This window comes from Giraffa tippelskirchi, chromosome 2, assembly GCF_054371585.1.
Source record: "Giraffa tippelskirchi isolate mGirTip1 chromosome 2, T2T-mGirTip1v1.2.pri, whole genome shotgun sequence".
NCBI classification, from domain to species: domain Eukaryota; kingdom Metazoa; phylum Chordata; class Mammalia; order Artiodactyla; family Giraffidae; genus Giraffa; species Giraffa tippelskirchi.
In genome coordinates, this window is record NC_137276.1 from 187,894,575 (window position 1) to 187,913,249 (window position 18,675).

Sequence of the window (18,675 nt, forward strand, 5' to 3'; positions counted from 1 at the left end):
GGGTTGGGATCTTACTGTAGGTGCAAGCTAACATACACAGTTCACAAAGGCTGGTAGAAGACACAAGGATGCTGGGTCAAAGACAAAGGACAACTTATTTCCTCCTAGCAATAATCGTAGACTGAATATCAGCATGTGCGCTCATTCTAGGAGCCCCAGCTCCCACAGGGCCATACAGGGAGATACAGGCATAACCTATGCATGCCAGGTTGTTTTACAAGAAAGGAATCCCAAGCTTCAGGAAACTGAGTCTTTGATGATAGCCAATGAGCATATAGTCCTTTTGCCCCAGAGGGTAACATTACCTTTATCCTATGGGTCAGTAAACAAACTTCTCTCTTCCAGAGCTCTTTGCTATACCAACGTCATTGGAAAGATGAGCCTATTGAAAAGTCTAGAGCACAGGGAAACGGTGCCTCTGCTCATAGGACATCCAGAAATGTGAGGGACTCTTGGAGAAGTACCCCCAACAACTGTATACTACATTCCAAGTCATAGTCTAACTTTCTCAGGCTTGATGCCTCTAAACTAAAGAGAAACTGATGGATTTTGCTTAGTTGGATCGTTATGCATCTTAACACGTGGCATTCTTATCAGGTTCTAGACATTGAGTACAATGCTAAACAAAATAGGTATGATCTCCTGTCTTTGTAGAACAGAGAGAAAATACAAACATAGTTTATGTGGTTTTCCAGAAGTTCTTCCTAAATGTCTGTCAAGGATTTCTTGGTGATAAACTATTTTTTAGAGCATTTTTAGGTTCACTGTAAAACTGAGCACAAGGTACTTGGATTTCCCAGATACCAACACCCAGCTTCTACACATGCAGAAACATACCACAGACCTCTGGCCTACCCATTACCAACATCCCCCCTCAGAATTTGTTACCGTTTGTTATAACTGATGAACCTCCAATAACATATTGTTCTCATTCAGAGCTCATATTTTACAGTATGGTTCATTCTTGGTGTTGTATACTCTTACAGGCTTTGAATAAATATGTAAAACAAAAATTTTCACAGGTATTGGTGATAATTGATAGTCCACATCTCACAAATAATAGATCTTCACATTTCTATATTTCCAGAAAAATACAGACACAAGGGCTCATGACACCTGGGAGACCTAATGAGTGTGTACAAATTATTCAACATTCATCATCTCCAATCTACCCACGGGCAGAAGGTAATTTTTCCTTAAAAAGTCGTCTTACATGAATAGAGAGGCAGATGTAGAGAACAAACTTGTGGACACAGCAGGGGAAGGAGAGGGTGGGACAAACAGAGAGAGTAACATTGAAACACATGTTACCATATGTAAAACAGCTAGTGGGAAGTTGTGGGGCTTCCCTGGTGGCTCAATGGTAAAGAATCCGCCTGCCAATGCAGGAGACTTGGGTTCAATCCTGGTTCGGGAAGGAAACGTCAACTAACTCCAGTGTTCTACCCTGGAAATCTCATGGACAGAGGAGCCTAGTGGGCTACAATCCATGGGGTCGAAAAAGAGTCGGACATGACTTAGCGACTAAACAACAACAAAAGTGGAAAGTTGCTGTTTAACACAGGGAGCTCAACCTGGTGCTCAGTGACAACCTAGAGGGGTGGGAAAGGCTGGGGGTGGGAGGGAGGTTCAGGAGTGAGGGAACATATGTATACTTAGGGCTAATTCACATTGTTGTATGGCAGAAACCAACACAACATTGTAATTATTCTTCAATTCAAAAAAAAGTAGCCTTAAATCCTCCAGTGGTTATATGACCACAGCCCTCATATTTTTCTCCTTGAGCATGACACTTGCAATCCTTCTGGAGTATTTGTTTACCTCATGTTTGGGTTGGGACTCTGACACGACGGAAAACTTTTTGTTTGTTGAAAAGGTAAAATGGCTTCTCTGACACGGCTGGTTTCTTCAGGACCTGCCTCCTCCCAGACTTGAGGAGAGCTCTGTACTTTCTGTGTCTTCACTGAATGTTCCTTGTCCTACTTGGTATAGTCATGCTACCAACTTTTTCTGACAAAATACTGATCGGAGACTGACCTTTGTTTAATTAGCCCCCAGTCAGTTCCAATCTGCAAATAACAATGGCTAATGTAGACCTGATTTAGCCTGCAGGCCAAGCAGATGCTGATGCTTGAATTCCATTACCTAACCCTCCAGGCCCGCCCCTTACAATGTTTTGAAGATCCAGCCTTTACAATATTTCTGCTCTTTTTCACCCCCCTCAAAAAAACCTGTCATTTCTTGCTAGTACAGTGGCCTCCCTGGCTTAACCCGATGGCAATGGATATAGAAGCAGAGTCAGCAATGCCAACTGGATGAATGTCTAAACTGGGGTTTGAGAGGGCTGCCTATTCAAGTAAAAAATTAGAGACGAAAAAGACTTGTTAAATAATCCAATCCCCCCTCCCCCTGTAGCCGGTGCCAGAGCATTCCTGTGCTGAAAGCTTAGCCCAGGCCAGCTCTAAATGATTTTAACAATGTGCCTTCTCATGCTTTATTTGGAAGATGGGGCTGTCTCTTCAATTTTTCTTTTTTCTTTCAGTAAGTGTTTTGACTAGAATTTCAATGGACCACCATTATTCCATTTTCCTTTTACTGTTTTGGTCTAGCTACAGCAAACTTGTGAAATAAGCTATTTTCAAAGGGTTGATATGAATGTACTGACAACATTTGAAGTACTTTACTAACCTGGTCACTCCAGCAATGCCTATATTTAGGGTCATGAGATGTAGAGGGAGAGGACATACCTGGGCTTTGGAGGTCGATGAACCTGGGTTAGAACCAGGGTTCTGCTTATCGGGGGATGTACTGTTGTCATTATTTTTGTTGTTTTCATTGATTATCATTTATTAAATACTTCCTGTGAACCAGGCACTGTGGTATACATGGTCCAAAAGTCCCGCTAGCAAACTTGTGAAATTGTTACTGTCATCTCCAATTTTTAATTTAATGTTTAATAATGAAGAATGGAAGCTCTGGGGTTAAATTATCTGTTTAAAATGCCAGCTCTGGGACTTTTTCAGTGGTCCAGTGGTTAAGATGCTGTGCTTCCACTGCAGAGACTGCAGGTTCAATCCCTGCTCAGGGAACTAAGATCCCCCATGCCACATGGCCAAGAAGTAAAATAAATAAATAGGGCCACGATTTAAAAAATAAAATGAAATGGCAGTTTTATTGCTTGGGTGACCTTGGGCCTTTCACTTAACCTCTCTAAGTCCAGTTTCTCTGTCTGTAAAATGGTGGTGGGTAATGGTGGTGCCTGTCTCCTGGATTATTTTGAGGAATAAATATAAGTAAATGTGAATTGATCAGATAAGTGCCGGGCACAGAGCAAGCCCATTAATGTAACCAATGTTGATGAGAAATTAAGATGGAGAAATTTGTTCGAAGGCACATATCATCCAAGTTTATACCCAGTCAGTTCCACTCCAAAGCCCATCCAAATTATTAACCATTAGAATACATGGATTTGGTCAGGATTCTTAACCTCCCTGGGGCTCAGTTTTTCTCATAGGTGAAATATAACCAGGATAATATAAGCTCTTTTGTGTAATCAGGGTAAGGATTAAAATGCAATAATGTAGGTAAAGACACTATTACAGAGTCTGCCCCAGAGCTGGGGATCAACTAATGATAGTGATTCCTCTGTATCTCTATATCTATAGACTAACCATATGTATATATCTGTGTATATATCTAGGTATGCCCGTGTGTGTTATGAATACCTGTGTAACCAATGACTTTCTCTTAAAAGTTTCTCATGATATTGGAACTTCAAAGTGGTTCAGATTGAATTTTTGAAAGTTTACTTTCATTTGAAAGAAGAATTGGGGCTTCCCTGATGGCTCATATGGTAAAAAAAAATCTGCCTGCAATGCAGGAGACCTGGGTTTGATCCTTGGGTTGGGAAGATCCCCCGGAGAAGGGAATGGCTACTCACTCCAGTATTCTTGCCTGGAGTATCCCATGGACAGAGGAGCCTGTTGGGCTATAGTCTCTGGGGTCACAAAGAGCAGGACACAGCTGAACAATTAAGACTCTTCTCTCTACACTAGATAATTAAAAACAGTTTTTTTCCTAATACAGTTATATTTTATATTTTTAACATTCCAATGGTTTTAAGGATATCTTTTTTGGATATTTAAAAAGGTTATCACATGTTTCAAAATTCCCCAAATACTTTTTCTTTCACAAATATATATTGACCATAATTCCAAGTTTTATATCATAGAGGGAAGAGAAGAGACAGACAGTTACAACCTAGCAGGAAATGTGATGATATGTTTTTTGCTGTTATGCCTTTTTCTCTCTCTTTTTTTTTTTTTTTAGTGTGTGTGTGGGAAAGGGTGTGATGTCATTTTGTCTCCACCCCCTGTGAGTAAGCCCACGGCACAGCTAAGTGCAGCCGCCCGCCTCTGTCACCAGGAGACAGTCCACTTAAATGCAGCTCCAGGGTTGCGGGACCCCCACCAGAATCACTACCCGTGTGAGGTGGCAAATGCAACATGCTCTCCAGCTTGGGGTGTCTACTTCTCTGTGGAAGTATTGCACTAGCCCTGGGAAATGCACAGAAATTGCCAAAAGGCAAGTAGCTCTGATGTTTTGTGTTTTCAGAATGATGTTTGAGATACTAGCTGTTAAATGTTGAGATTAAATGTGATCTGCTTTGCCAGATGGGGGGATTTGAGTTCTTCTCGGAGAGTCACAATTCAAATGTGTAGAGAGTAGCTTAAACTTTTGCTTTTCTTTCCCCCCCTTCTGCTATGTACTTTTCAGTTGCATCTCTTTACTGCAAAAAATGCAAACCAACTTCTTTCTGGGTTAAGCTGTGTTCACAGTAGCTTGAATGGTATAGTTTCCAATTACAGTACTTGTATATTGAATGTATTGTATAGATGGATATTGTAGTCTGTTGAAAAGACTCGTTTGGTGTTTTTATCCCTCTGCTCAAAGACTAAACCAGTGCTAGCTGAATGTTTGAAAGAAGCTAGTTGGAAACCTAGAATCATTTTGTGTAAACCTCACACATACCTGTTAGCTTGGAGGCTGAAGGATTCTAGGCAGGGCACACCAATGAAGGACGGTCACGAGCTACGGTGTAGACACTTTTTCTCTGGTGGAGTTTGGAATAGGGTTTGATCTGTTGGACATGACATCCCCCCTTTCCCTGGCTAAATTTTTCTCATTTTAGTGTTGGTATTCTGTTTACAAATGTCATCAGAAGGAAAGGAAAATGTCTTAAATAGACCCTAAAAATCACCTCTTGAGCCCATCACCACCAAAAGCAAAGGTTGCCCGTCTCCTGTCTTTGAATATGAATGTTGCTTTTTTTTGTTGTTGTTCCTTTGCCGAGGCACTTCTCTAAGCCAGCTCCAAGTCTGTGAAAACTTTTTATGGTTGCAGACTGCTGTAGTCAGCAGGGTTAGGAAAAACAGGCTGGAATTTATCATACAGTTATGATGGAAAATATCAGAGACAATGCAGCCACGGGCTTGTCAAAACCCTGCTGTGCTCAGAGTCAGAAAGAAAGGTTGTTCAGGTCAGAATATCCAAGGATCCTGCTAGGTCCTCCCTCTGGCTGGTTTGTTCCAAGATCATCTTGTCCCAAGTAAAAACCATTCTCTCTTCAGTGTGTTAAGTGAAACCTGAATCCAGAGTGTGAAGGCTGAAGGGTTTGGCTAGTTGATATTTCACATGATGATGTAAAAAGCAATAAAAAAGCCCGAGTAAACCTTCTTGACTCGAAGATAATTCTGCAAAATAAATAAATAAATAAAAGAATTAAGATGAAAATATACACTATTAGATATTTTTCTTCTATCAAGTATTTTCTTGATCATTGGAAAAGTGTTTAAATAAGTCAATCAGGAGCCTCAAGCATTCAGAATTAATTATTCCTACTACTAAGATAGTTAACAAGGACTCACCATCTGAGAAAAGTCTGGAGATTTTCTCAGGCTTAATACCTACAGATGGTTTTATTTTACCTTATATTTACTGTGTAGGGGTGATAACCATAATTTTGTGACTGCAGACTTTTGCAAATTCCAAATGCTTTAATTATCATGTTGCGATCACTAGATACAAATCTTTTGACACAATCTTCCTTTATTTGTTATGGTAAAAAGGAAATTGTTAAAAATAGCCACAAGATAAATGTCTTGTCCATTGTACTTTAATCTGAAGTATTTTCATCCAGATTTCTTTCGTAATTAAAAAAAAAAATCCATAAACTCAGTAGTTTGAAAAAACTATCAAATTAATACAAAATAAATGGCAAGTCTCCTTGTCACTAATGCTACATTTTGTCTTTATCACCGAAGCTGTTGAGGGTCTTTCTTTTAGAGGAAGTCACCTCTCTCAAACTGCCTTCCCGGAATAGGAATATTGTCCTCAGAAGGGGTTTAGGGCAGGCATCTGCTCCCCATCAGTAACATGGGGACCATTCATGCTTTTTCTGTTCTGGAGGAATCACAGCAGATTTTAGAACTTGACAGGTTCTGAAAATTTCTCAGTGAAGAAAACTGTCCCACTTTTTCAGTTGATTGTTTCCCAAACTCATTTGACTAAGAATCTTTTTTCTAGTGGAATAGATATCTTGCCAGGGGCTTAACTTTCACATTTGAGGAAGAACTGAACTAAATAAGAAAAAAGATAAGTTTTTTTTTTCTTTTCTTTTTGCCTTCCTATTTTAAAGTTAATTAAATATCATTTGTCATTTATGAAGGGGATAGAATTTTGAAGCTAGAAAAGATGATAGTGATCACCTAGGCTAGGGTTCCCAGATCTTTGGATTCATGGACCTGTAAAAATAAATATATATTTTAAATATCAGAGTTTTATTGTAGAGGGCATACTTGTAGAGGGCTAGCCATTTTTAACAGATTTATAAAACATGATTTTATACAAATAAGCCCATTGTTTTTATTTTTTTCATTTCACTACAGACTGATGAAAGCTTCATCATGGGCCAATAATTGGGAACCACTGACCAGTATAACCATTTTATAAATGAAGATACCCAAAGGCAGGGAGATTTAGTAGCTTTCCCACATTGATAGCAGAAACAGAACTGGATCGCAGGTTCCTGACTGAAAATCTATGTTTGGCTCTGTTTTGATCCAGATTTTAGGAGCTATATTCTGCAATGTAAATGTGAATGTTGTCCTTCCCTTGAATAAGAGGGTTTCTTATAAAGATTTAAAACATTATCTTAATCTTCACGTGTGTAGAACATGTCTTTTGGGTATGTGTGGGGGGGGCATATAGTTGATAAATATAGCTGGCTATTTATAGGGAAAAGAAATTATTTTTTAAATAAGAGAGCACTTGTTACATGTCTTATGCCTATTTGCATACATAACCACATACTTTGTTATAGAAAATAAGATACTGGAAGAATCTTTCTTACCTTTTGAAAACTTAGAATAAAGTTGGAGACTATTATTAATGGAGTAGGAAAATGGCAACCCACTCCAGTATTCTTGCCTGGAAAATTCTATGGGCAGAGGAGCCTGGCAGGCTATAGTCCATGGGGTTGCAAAAAGTAGGACACAGCTGAGCATACATACATACATACATAATTAGCAGACCTCTTCTCCTCTCTACCCCTTGATGACTATGTTCTTTGGAAAATCATTTATTTACCTTTGCTAAGCATGTCTTATTATCTGTAAAATGGGATTGATGATAACTATCTTATAGTATTTTAGGAATCAATGAGCTAAGAGTTGCAAAACTTTCAGTAAAGGGTCTGACATATAACAGACATTCAAAAAAATGTCTATTTGGTTGCATAAAAGTAGATCAATACTGAAAAAAATATGCACACCAAATAATATGTGATCTGTGTCCAAAGTGACACACATCTGGAAGGGTAGCAAATGTTCTTGGCAAAAGATGGGGCAAAGGAGTTGTGTTGCTCCTCAGGACAATGAGAGAAGGACTCTACTGTTTTCCAGCCTGGACTTCCTCAACCCAATGTTTGATTATCAAGTTCAAACACTGCTTTTCTCTGTGGAAAGCTGTACCTTCACCTTAGGATCAACTTTTCTGTGGGGACTGGGGAAGCCTCACATAACCTCCAGGAAATATCCTCCTGAACTTGTTTTTTAGGAGGAGGTTTAGACCATAACACCCAGGCCCTGAAGAAGAATTCCCACATTGTTTGACACCCTTGAAAGCCCCTGTGTTGCAGATACTTCTAGGATTCTTTATTCTTGGCACCATAGAACTTATTTTTCCCCTCTGGCATACAGGCAAAAATAAAAACCATGGAGAACAATATGCAGTGACGGGAGCCAAGAAAAGCTTATAATGGGACATGCGAGGCTTGACATACCTCTCTGCAGAAACTCCTATGTTTGGAAGATTGCAATCAGTCAGAAGGCAAAGACTACTATTTCTAGCTAACTTGAAAAGTGTGAGGAAAACTAGAGAGGAACATTTCAGATACACATGTGATCAGATGGTCCAAGGGTGTGAGGCCATGACTTGGGTGTGACTCTTGGCTCTTGCAAAGGGAAGAGGCAGCTCTTGGTCTCAGGTTCTTACCTGACAAGGTAGAAATCTCTGACTCCAAGGTGAAAAAAAATCAGGGCAGATGATGATAATAATAACTCTCACAGCTATCAACAACTCATCTCTGTTGTTATAGATAACATTATTTGGCTAAGTTTTTTTAATGTAGAAAACTAACTAAAAGCTTGATGTTTCCCTATAAAGCAGGTATTTTATTACTCTCAGTTTACAGAGCATAAAATTTTGCCTCAGAGTGTTTGCCCAAAGTCACTTGGCAAGCAAGTGGCAAACTGTGTCTTTAATTTCTATGTAACATCAGCTCCCTGTTCTACACAAAGATATGTTCATTTGTTCAAGTAACAAACTGTATTCCATGTATACGCAAAGCATTGAGGTGGGAAGACAGGGCTTGATACCTGTCTTCCTGATCAGTTGATGGAGAAGACAGGGATGTAAAGGAATAATTACACTACAGAGAGAGCATCTTCTGATTTGGCTGAAGCACAAAGAAACTTGAGAACAACCAGGAAGGACCCAGTCCAGACTGTAGGGGCCAAACATTATGAGAGGATAAGGCATCCAAGTAAAAGGCTGGAAGATAACATATGCTGGGGCAAGGAGGAGAGTAGTGGAGGGGTAGCTGCATGGCCAGAGCCTCAGCCACCCCCAGTGGCCACAACTCAGCCGGTATTAATACTCAGAGGGGAACCCAAGACTGAGTTGACTTAGGACACGACTGTGTTTTCCTTCCCTCTGTCTGTCTTGACTGCCCAAGATCAATTACAAAGCAGAAGTAGCAGGTTGTCTTGGGAGAAGAGGGTCTCACGTCTTACTCTAAATTTTCCCAACAACTCACTTGAGGTAACAGCTCTCACTCTCCAAGGAGCCCTCCCAACCTCACTTTGACAAAACAAGAATGTGTCACTCCAATGACTCAGTCCATTTCTGCAGAGGGTCCTTGATACTTGTAAGGACCCAGGGAGGGTCTTTTTCATCTTAGAACAGGGAATATGGGAGGAGAATAATGTGGGTAGGTAAGGAATTCTGGTGGATGGATTCTGCTTTTATCAGAGTAGTATACATTTATGTATTGGTGAGACTCTATTACAGAGTACATTGGGAAAATATAGTTCTACTGCTAGAAGAAAACAAGTTTGAAAAACACAGGGGGATTATTTTAGCATCTTCTACAACTCTGAAGTTTTTTCACAGTTGTATTGATTTGCTTGTCTAGTCAAGCACTGCGTACTAGGTAAAACAGATTGAGATCCAGCCCCTGTGATAAAAGAAACTTGTATTTAGAACGTAAAAATTGATCAAGTGTAATTTTTCTTTGATGGTAAGTGTATCATATTGAGAATCCAATGCTTAAAAATTAGGTTCCTCTCTGCTTCAGGGCTTCCCAGGTGATGCAGTGGTATGGAATCTGCCTGCCAATGCAGGATATGTGGGATCAATCCCTGAGTTGGGAAGATCCCCTGGAGGAGGAAATGGCAACCCACTCGTGTATCCTTGCTGGAGAATCCATCCCATGGACAGAGGAGCTGGGCGGGCTACAGTCCATTGGGTCCCAAAGAGTCGGACACAACTGAGCACACATGCTATGCATGCTGCTAATTACACACTCACTAGTTTGGTTTTATAGACTGCTCTATCAGGCTATAAAATACTAACTGTTAAGGAATTTTAGTCTCTGTCTCTCAAAAGTTAATGAGGTACAGGGTAGCACTTGAGAATAGACAGATTCATTAATAGCTGTATTATAGAAAAGACAGTTAAATGCTTTTAAAGTTTAATGTGAGTTGACAGAATAGTTGTCTAAGACAAAAGTGAGGTGTCTAATGAAAGGAGGGCCATTAAGAAATGTGACGAACTATTCTGCGTTGCCATCCTTAGAAAGACTTCCCTTTTGTCTGATTTGCTGAGTGTGATTTATAAAAGCAAGTATAAAAGAAAGGGAGAATATTGAAAGCAAACAGATGAATTTAATAAAAGTGATCTAAAAATAAATGTAAAATTTAAAAATTAACAGGATAATCTAATGAGATATTACTAGAATAGTAAAAAAAACAAGTATCAGCCAAAGAAAGAGCATGCTAAAACAAAAAAACAATGATTTAAATACATATTCTATTACAATCCCATTTAAAGAATATGATAACAACCGTGTTACTATGTATCAGGCATGCTGTTTAATGCTAAGTGTTTATATACACAATCTCATTTTATCCTCACACCTATGAAATATATTATCCCCATTTCACAGATTAGGAACTAAACCCAAAGAGAATGTTAGTTATTGATTATTGCACAATAAATTACTACAAACTGAGCAGCTTAAAACATGACACATTTAAAACAATTTTTATTTTTTTATTTACTTATGGCTGTGTTGGGTCTTCATTGCTGCATGGGCTTTTCTCTAGGTGTGGGGAGCAAGGGTTACTCTCAAGTTGCAGTGGGTGGGATTCTCATTGCAATGGCTTCTCTTGTTACAGAGCATGGGCTCTAGGGCACGTGGGCCTCAGTAGCTGCTGAACGTGGGCTCAGTAATTGTGGCTCCTAAGCTTCAGAGCCCAGGCTTAGTAGCTCAGCCACATATGGGATCTTCCCAGACCCGAGATTGAAGCCGTGTCTCCTGCATTGGCAGGCTGATTCTTTACCACTGAACCACCAGGAAAGCCCCCATCACACACTTTTTGTTTCACAGACTCTGTGGATTAGGAGTCTGAGTCTGGCTTAGCTGGATCGTCCCTTCAAAGTCTTTCACACAGGACTGCAACAAAGGTGTCAGCCAAGCTCAGGTCTCATCTAAAGGCTCAACTGCAAAAGGATCAACTTTCAAGTTCTTGTGGCTATTGGTAGAATTCAGTTTCTGAGGATCATTGGTTTGAGGACCTCATTTCCATACTGGCTGTTAGCCGCAGGTTACCTCTGACCTTTGCCACATGGGCTTCTCTGTAACGGCTGTTGCTTCATTAAGGTGTACAATCCCAGATGTGTCCACAGGCAGGATGTAGATTACAATCCTATGTGATCATGGAGGTAGCAGCCCATCACCTTTGCTATATTCTATTGGATAGAGGCAGCTTCCTGGTGCTGTCACACAAGATGATTACACAGTAACAGGAGATGGAAATTATTGGGGGTTACCTTAGAGTCTGCCCATCACAAAATAGCCAACGACTGCTTGAAGTCACACAGCTAGTAAATGATACAGTGGAACAATGAATATGCTCTGCTTAGTGGCTCAGTTGTGTCTGACTCTTTATGACCCCGTGGACTATAGTCCACCAGGCTCCTCTGCCGATGGGGATTCTCCAGGCAAGAATACTGGAGTGGGTTGCCATGCCCTCCTCCAGGGGATCTTCCCAACCCAGGGATAGAACCAAGATCGTCTGCATTGCAGGCAGATTCTTTACCAGCTGAGCTACCAGGGAAGCCAATGAATACAGGAAATCTAACTGCAGAAAATAACACTGGTTTGAGCATTAACACCCCATCTACTTTTCACAGAGTTCAGCCTTTAGTGGCAAATGCCCAGCAGGCAAACTGCCCATTTGTCTGCCTCCATGCTTGGAGTTGTAGGGAATCTTTGAGAACTGAGATAAATATCTTACTAGTCAAAGACTCAAGGTAACTATTCAGCACCCAATGTGGACCATGTTTTCTATATACAAGAGACCAGTCAATGCCTAGATTCCTCAAGTGTGGCCAGTCCCATGAAGAGCAGTATGCAAAGTAAATGTCCCCCAAATAGAAGCTTTGCTTTCCTTATAAGACTCAGATGCCATTGTCTCTTAAAAAGAGAAAACATAAGACAAAATGAAAATTTTCTTTGACATAATGTACAGATATTCAGCAATTAACATTTATGAAGTTGATACAGTCTCCATAAAATGTACTTCTGAAATATCACTGAGTGGCTTTTCTAGTAAATGGAGGAGTTGTTATAAGGTCGAATGAAACTTTTGTTTGGAGGATGAAAGTATACTCTGGCAGTGGATGAGATGGAGACAACTGGATAAACTAAAAGAGCTTCTTTCAGATCCTTTTTGGTATGAATAAAACAATTCTTCCATATGTGCTAGGAAACAAAACACAAAATGTAGGTTATGCAACAAAATATATTCTTAGCACGGCACCCAGAACTATGTAGAATGTTAATACTAGAATACCCCATCGAGTATTTTCCATAGTCCGCAGTCTCTTCTTGTGTTGAGATGGTCCCAAAGTCCTGGGAGGTACATGATAAGATGGGTAAACTTCAAGGTCTCAGGCTACTTTATAAGAGTTCTGTGGACAGCAGGACTGAGTCAGGACTTACTCCACTGCTCATAATTTTAGTTTAGAACCCGCCAAGAACCTTCCACAGTGAGATTTTGATGTTGTATTGTAGTTTCCCTGATCTAACAAAAGCCTGACTTACATTCTCAGTGATTTGGATAGACATTTGGGAGCCATACAGCTAGCCTGAGATTTTTGGATCTCCTCTGTATAATAAGCTATGAAATCAGCTAATGTCCCTCCTTGAAGAATTCTGAAAAGGAGGTGGGAGATGTGATGCCCTCACAGAAGTTTCTTATTGTTCTCCAATCAAGGACTATACATCTAAAGCCCATACACTAGAAAATCAGACCAAATCACCCACTCCAAGCATCTTTTGGTCGATTAGAGTTAACTGAAGGGAAAAATGAGGTCCAATTTAAGCTTCACCTATGATACAGAAACTCAGTATTTTCTTTTAAAATATATCTAGCTATTAGTATAAATATGATGGCATCTATCTTTAGCAGTTGTAAACTTGCATATTAGACTAACTGAAGGTTTTCAAAAATATCAGTATTATTCTGCTCCCCTACTCAATTATGATTTAATTGGCATGGGATGGGAGAGAGAGAAAAAAATTCTTCAGGTGATTTTAATGAAGCCAGAGTTGAGGACTACTGCTACAGGTTTTGAAAATCTGTATGTGTGAGTGATAAATCTTTCTGGGTGAGTGCAGAATAAAATTTAAAAGTTGTAAGTGAATTATTTTGTTATTTACGTTGTAACTCGAACTTAAAGGTGATTTTTATCTTATGCTACTTTGTTCCTGGATTTTGAAGCATTATTTGGAAAAATTTTAAAACTTCCTTTTCAGACCAAATAAGGAAATGTTTAAAATTAAGGTTAACATTTGTTTTCGGTGTTAGATCATAAGTTCAAATGTCTACTTTTACAAAATCTCAGGGGCTAGATCTGAGAAGCTATGGTTGATTACATTTTTCAGGACTGGACTTACATTTGTTTATTCTGTCATTCAGTTAACTTTAAAAAAATCATCACATTAGGATTATTGGCATATACACACAGTGGAATACTACTCAGCCATACAAAGGATGAAATTTTGCCATGGACCAGCTTAGAGGACATTATACTAGGTGAAATAAGTCAGACAAAGACAAACACTAGATAATATCACTTATGTGTAGAATCTGAAAAATACACCAAACTAGTGAATATCACAAAAAAGAAGCAGACTTACAAACACAGAGAACAGACTATTTACCATTAGGAAGAGGGGGAGGAGCATATTTAAATATATAAGTGAATTTTTTTTTTAAATTACATTTTAAAAAGGAAACAAAAAACAATTATCATATTAGGATTATAAGAATGATTTAGAAATTTCTTGCCTTCAGGAGTTTAAAATTAGTTCTAATTGAAACTAATATAAGTTGGCCACACAAAGGTAATTTTCTTTTATATGAACCTGTTAGTGTCTTAATTCTTTATCCTGACACAACAGCCAAACTTGCAGAAGTTAAGCTCTCCCACTGTGTTGCCATGTACTTGCTTTAAGTGATATATATGCACATAAAGAAGAAAAATGAATTCATATAATATATTAAGGATGACAAAGTACCCTATGATTCTAGTCAATGCAAAATATGAGTTAAGAAAACATTCAGTAAACTTCCTCTATGCAAAAGGTCTGGGTTACGTGAATTGCCTTTGGATATTGTTCCTTGAATTTTGCATGTAACCATGGGCTTCCCTGGTGGCTCAGACAGTAAAGAATCTACCTGCAATGCAGAAGACCCGGGTTTGATCTCTGGGATGGGAAGATCCTCTGGAGAAGGGAATAGTTACCCACTTCAGAGGAGCCTGGATGGCTGCAGTCCATGGCGTCAGACATGACTGAGCCACTAAAACTTCTACTTTTCATATACATTCCAGCTCATCTTCTTCCTGCTTTATGTTAAGGATAATTTATGAGCACATAGGATGACTTATAATCTGAAACACAAGTGTGTTACTCTGTGTTTCTAATAAAATGAGAGATCTCTCTGAGTGGAGAATGAACCCCTGCTAGCATGAAGCAGGGGGTACATCGCTTCCGACAAGATGCCAAAGTGGAATTTCAGATTCCCTTCCTCCTTAAATGACATCCTTTGATTTTTTTTTCCAATCTGTTAGCAGATAAGAAAACATTATGGTTTTCCAAGGGTCCTGCTGAGAGTCTGCTGTGCACACGTGTGTGGGTGTGCAAGCCCTAACAGGCCTTTCTTCTCTGAGAGCAGCAGATTCTGTCATTGAAGGAGGGGATTGGGGTGCCTGCCAAAGTCGTGCTGGCAGAGAGCTCTGGAATCCAGTCCTGTTACAGATATGCCGGCAAGGGATTCAGGAAAGAGTTTCCTTCTCCTTTCATTTTCCCAGATGGAGTTAAAGCATCTCGAGCCAGTAAGTTTGGGGTCAGGTATCAGATGATCTGAAGAACGGCCCCTCCCTTCCTCTCCTGGCTCGTTCTCTTCAAATACCCAACGATCCTGCTATCACAGAGTGATTTTCTAATTACTCATATTCTTACTAGAATTAGGAGGAGAGCAACCCCGGCCATGTTCTGCCTTTGAAGTTTACCCTAAACTGTAGCTTCATTAGAAACTGGGAGGATTAATATTGGGAAATAGTGATAGGGTCTAGTGGGAAAAATCCAGGAGTCACTGTGGGCCTGGTGAGTGACCTGACCTCTCTGAACATCAGAGCGGCTTCTCTGAAAAAAGGGAATAATAAAAATAACAGTTCTCTTTTTAGCTTCCACTACTAAATACTACGAGGGTGACTTTAATGGATTTTTTTGAATATTTATTCTTTATTGGAATGTAATTGCTTTACAATATTGTGTTAGTTTTTGCTGTACAACATCGTGAATCAGCCCAATGTATACATATATCCCCTCCCTCTTGAGACCCCTCCCACTACCCCATCCCACTCCTCTCGGTTGTCACAGAGTACTGAGCTGAGTTCCCTGTGCTGTAGTTTCCTGCTAGCTAGCTATTTTACACAGGGTAGTGTGTATATATCAATGCTACTTTCTCAATTCGTCTCTCCCTCTCCCTCTGAGTCCACAGTCTGTTCTCTACATCTGTACCGCTATTCCTGCCCTGCAAATAGGTTCATCAGTACCATTTTTACAGATTTTTGGTAGTAATTTTCTTAAGTAAGAGGGAATGTGGATGGCCAGCCACAATTTTGGAAACTCTTCACCTGCCCTGGCAGCCAGAGAAAGATCTAGATGCTCTCTTCTCCTGGACATTTCTTGAAAGTAGCCTGAGCTGAAAGAAGGCTTTGTTGCTGGAGGTCAGAGCCTCGTGTGTCCGCCTGTCAGGTATCAGCCTCACAGTCACGCTGGGCCTGCGGACCAGAGTCATGGCACTGTGGATTTTTAAAATACAATTCTTGCCATCAGCAGCTCCCGTTCTCTTGTTCAGCTCTCCCACAGCGGGGTAGAAGCTTTCACTCAGAAATTTACCTTTTATTGTGAAAGATTTGGGAGCACGGATCATGGTCTCTGGTCATTTTTCCCCTCCATGTACGCTTGGGATGTGTGGTTCTGTGTAATTTGACTTTCCTGTGAACACCTGGTCTGTCTGGTTGATTCTTAGGCATGGGTTGGTCTGATGTGGTGACTGATCAGTCCCCTCAAGAGACTCTCTTTTTTTTACCCTCCCCTCCCTGTTTTTGTTCCTAATCTTCCTTTCCATTCAGCCTCCTTCTCCCTCTGTTCCCTTTGGAATTTCCTCCTTTCCTCTTTCCCCTTCTCTCAACACCAGAAGAATCCTCAGAACATTCTCCTGGCTTCCACCCCCACCTTCTGCCACTGGCCGCTTTGGCCCTAGTCCTTACCTCACAGCTGACTCTTCTGTTGGAATTCAGCAGGAATCATCCCTTTGGAAGACAGTGCACACTTTTTTTTTTTTCAAGGCAGGAATAGGTGCTTTTGTGTCATACTAAATGTTCCACTTTATTGCAAAATATCATGGTTTCCTGCTCATTTATCTTGGCATCAGCAAACTTGCAAAAAGCACAAATTTACATTAATTTGATAACCTCTGTGCATGTCAGATTGGACAGACCATATCGTGTCTTAACACCATGTGCGTGTGTGCTAAGTTGCTTCAATCGTATTCAACTCTTTGTGACCCCCACGGACTGTAGCCCGCTAGGATCCTCTGTCCATGGGCTTCTCCAGGCAAGAACACTGCAGTGGGTTGCCATGGCCTTCTGCAGAGGATCTTCCTGACCCAGGGATTGAAACCAGGGTTCTTTACCACTAGCTCCTCCTGGGAAGCCCATATTAACACCATAGTTCATTCTTAAGTGGTTTTATTTATTTATTGACTGTGCTGGGTCTTTGTTGCTGTGTGGGCTTTTCTCTAGTTGCAGCAAGCAGGGGCTACTCTCCAGTTGCAATGACCAGGCTTCTCATTGGGTTGGCTTATCTTATGGCTGAGCATGGACTCTAGGGCATGCAGGCTTCAGTAGCTGTGGCTCTTGGGCTCTAGAACACAGTCTCGATAGTTGTGGCACACGGGCTTAGTTGCTCTGCAGCATATGAGATATTCCCAGCCCAGGGATCAAACTCATGTCTCCAGCACTGGCAGGCAGATTCTTTACCACCGAGCCACCAGGGAAGCCCTTAAATGGTTTTGATTATGGTATAAGTTAGTATGTCCCTTTACATGTGGCAATAACATATGCTTGATAAATGCTAGATATCATAGTGTTATTTTTTAAGGTAACTTTTTTTATTTGTTCCTGGATTTTTGTTCCAGGATAGCTGTTGGTATCTGATATTTTCAAGAACTTTGCATAGAACTTTGCCTTTTCCAGTGGGTTGAGTTTGATCTTCAGTTCAAATGCCATGTTTCTCTTCATTTGACTGGTAGCCAGTATTGCCATGAAACTGAGTTTCTGTGTCAACTGTTCCCGTGAAATAGGATCCTCTAATTGACAACTGGACTACAGTTGTGGCATTTCATATCATTTCAACATACCAGTCTCCCTCTTTGATCTCTATTTCTCTGTTTCTACTTTTCTTTGTTGTACTTAACAGATGACTTCCAAATTTTCATATCACTCTTTATAGCCCTCCTATTTTCTGCTTTCATGTCTTCTTCAATGTTCCCATCCTTGTACTTAGAAGACCTTCCATTATCTTTGCCATAGAAACTTTATATTCTCTTGGCTTTTAGACTTTTTTGGCCATGATCCACAGTAATAATGATCCACAATATAAAATTAGGTGTTGGTGCTTACACATGTATGTGCCATGCTACACTGTTGTGCCTGTTCTCCTTGTAAAACAAATCAAAAATAAATATGAAATAAGATGAAAGTCCTAGAATGTATTAAATTTGGTGTGATTCACCATTGATTTTTGATTGATTGACATATTGGTATGTATGGTTTATGGTTTTGCTCTTATGCAGAACAACCTAGTTGCAAAACTCTTTATCGACAGCATTTCACTGTTTTTACTATCCTGTTTGGGTAACAGTAACTCAAACTTAAAATGCTGATTTTACAACTGAATCACCAGAATAACTAATAAAAATATCCTTGAATCACTTAAAAAAGTAACAATATTTCATAGTCTAGTCAAAATTCTTTCTCCACATACTCTTGGCAAGAAATCCCACTTTCAAAATTTTTCACCAATGTGTCAGCACTTTCTCAAAAACTTTCAGGTGCCTTTCTTAGCTGTTTACGAAGAAGACCATTTAGTTTTAGAAGACCCTAAACTTGTCAGGTGAATTGCATTGTATAACACTTGCTCTTAATCATCCATTCAATCCAAGCATCTGTTTTCACTTATGTCAGAAAATTAAG

The 18,675-nt window shown here is 39.9% G+C and overlaps 1 protein-coding gene across 8 annotated transcripts in view; it reads left to right on the forward strand.

Moving 5' to 3' along the window:
* Window positions 1-4,423: 4,423 nt before the first annotated feature.
* The window catches only part of ABI3BP (ABI family member 3 binding protein), a 286,699-nt gene continuing 272,447 nt past the window's right edge, over window positions 4,424-18,675 (forward strand). For all 8 annotated transcript variants that reach the window (XM_081572441.1, XM_081572442.1, XM_081572443.1 and 5 more), the window contains exon 1: window positions 4,424-4,584. In XM_081572441.1, the coding sequence (XP_081428567.1) occupies window positions 4,506-4,584 (79 nt within the window). In that variant the 5' untranslated portion in view covers window positions 4,424-4,505. The remainder of the gene's footprint in view (window positions 4,585-18,675) is intronic.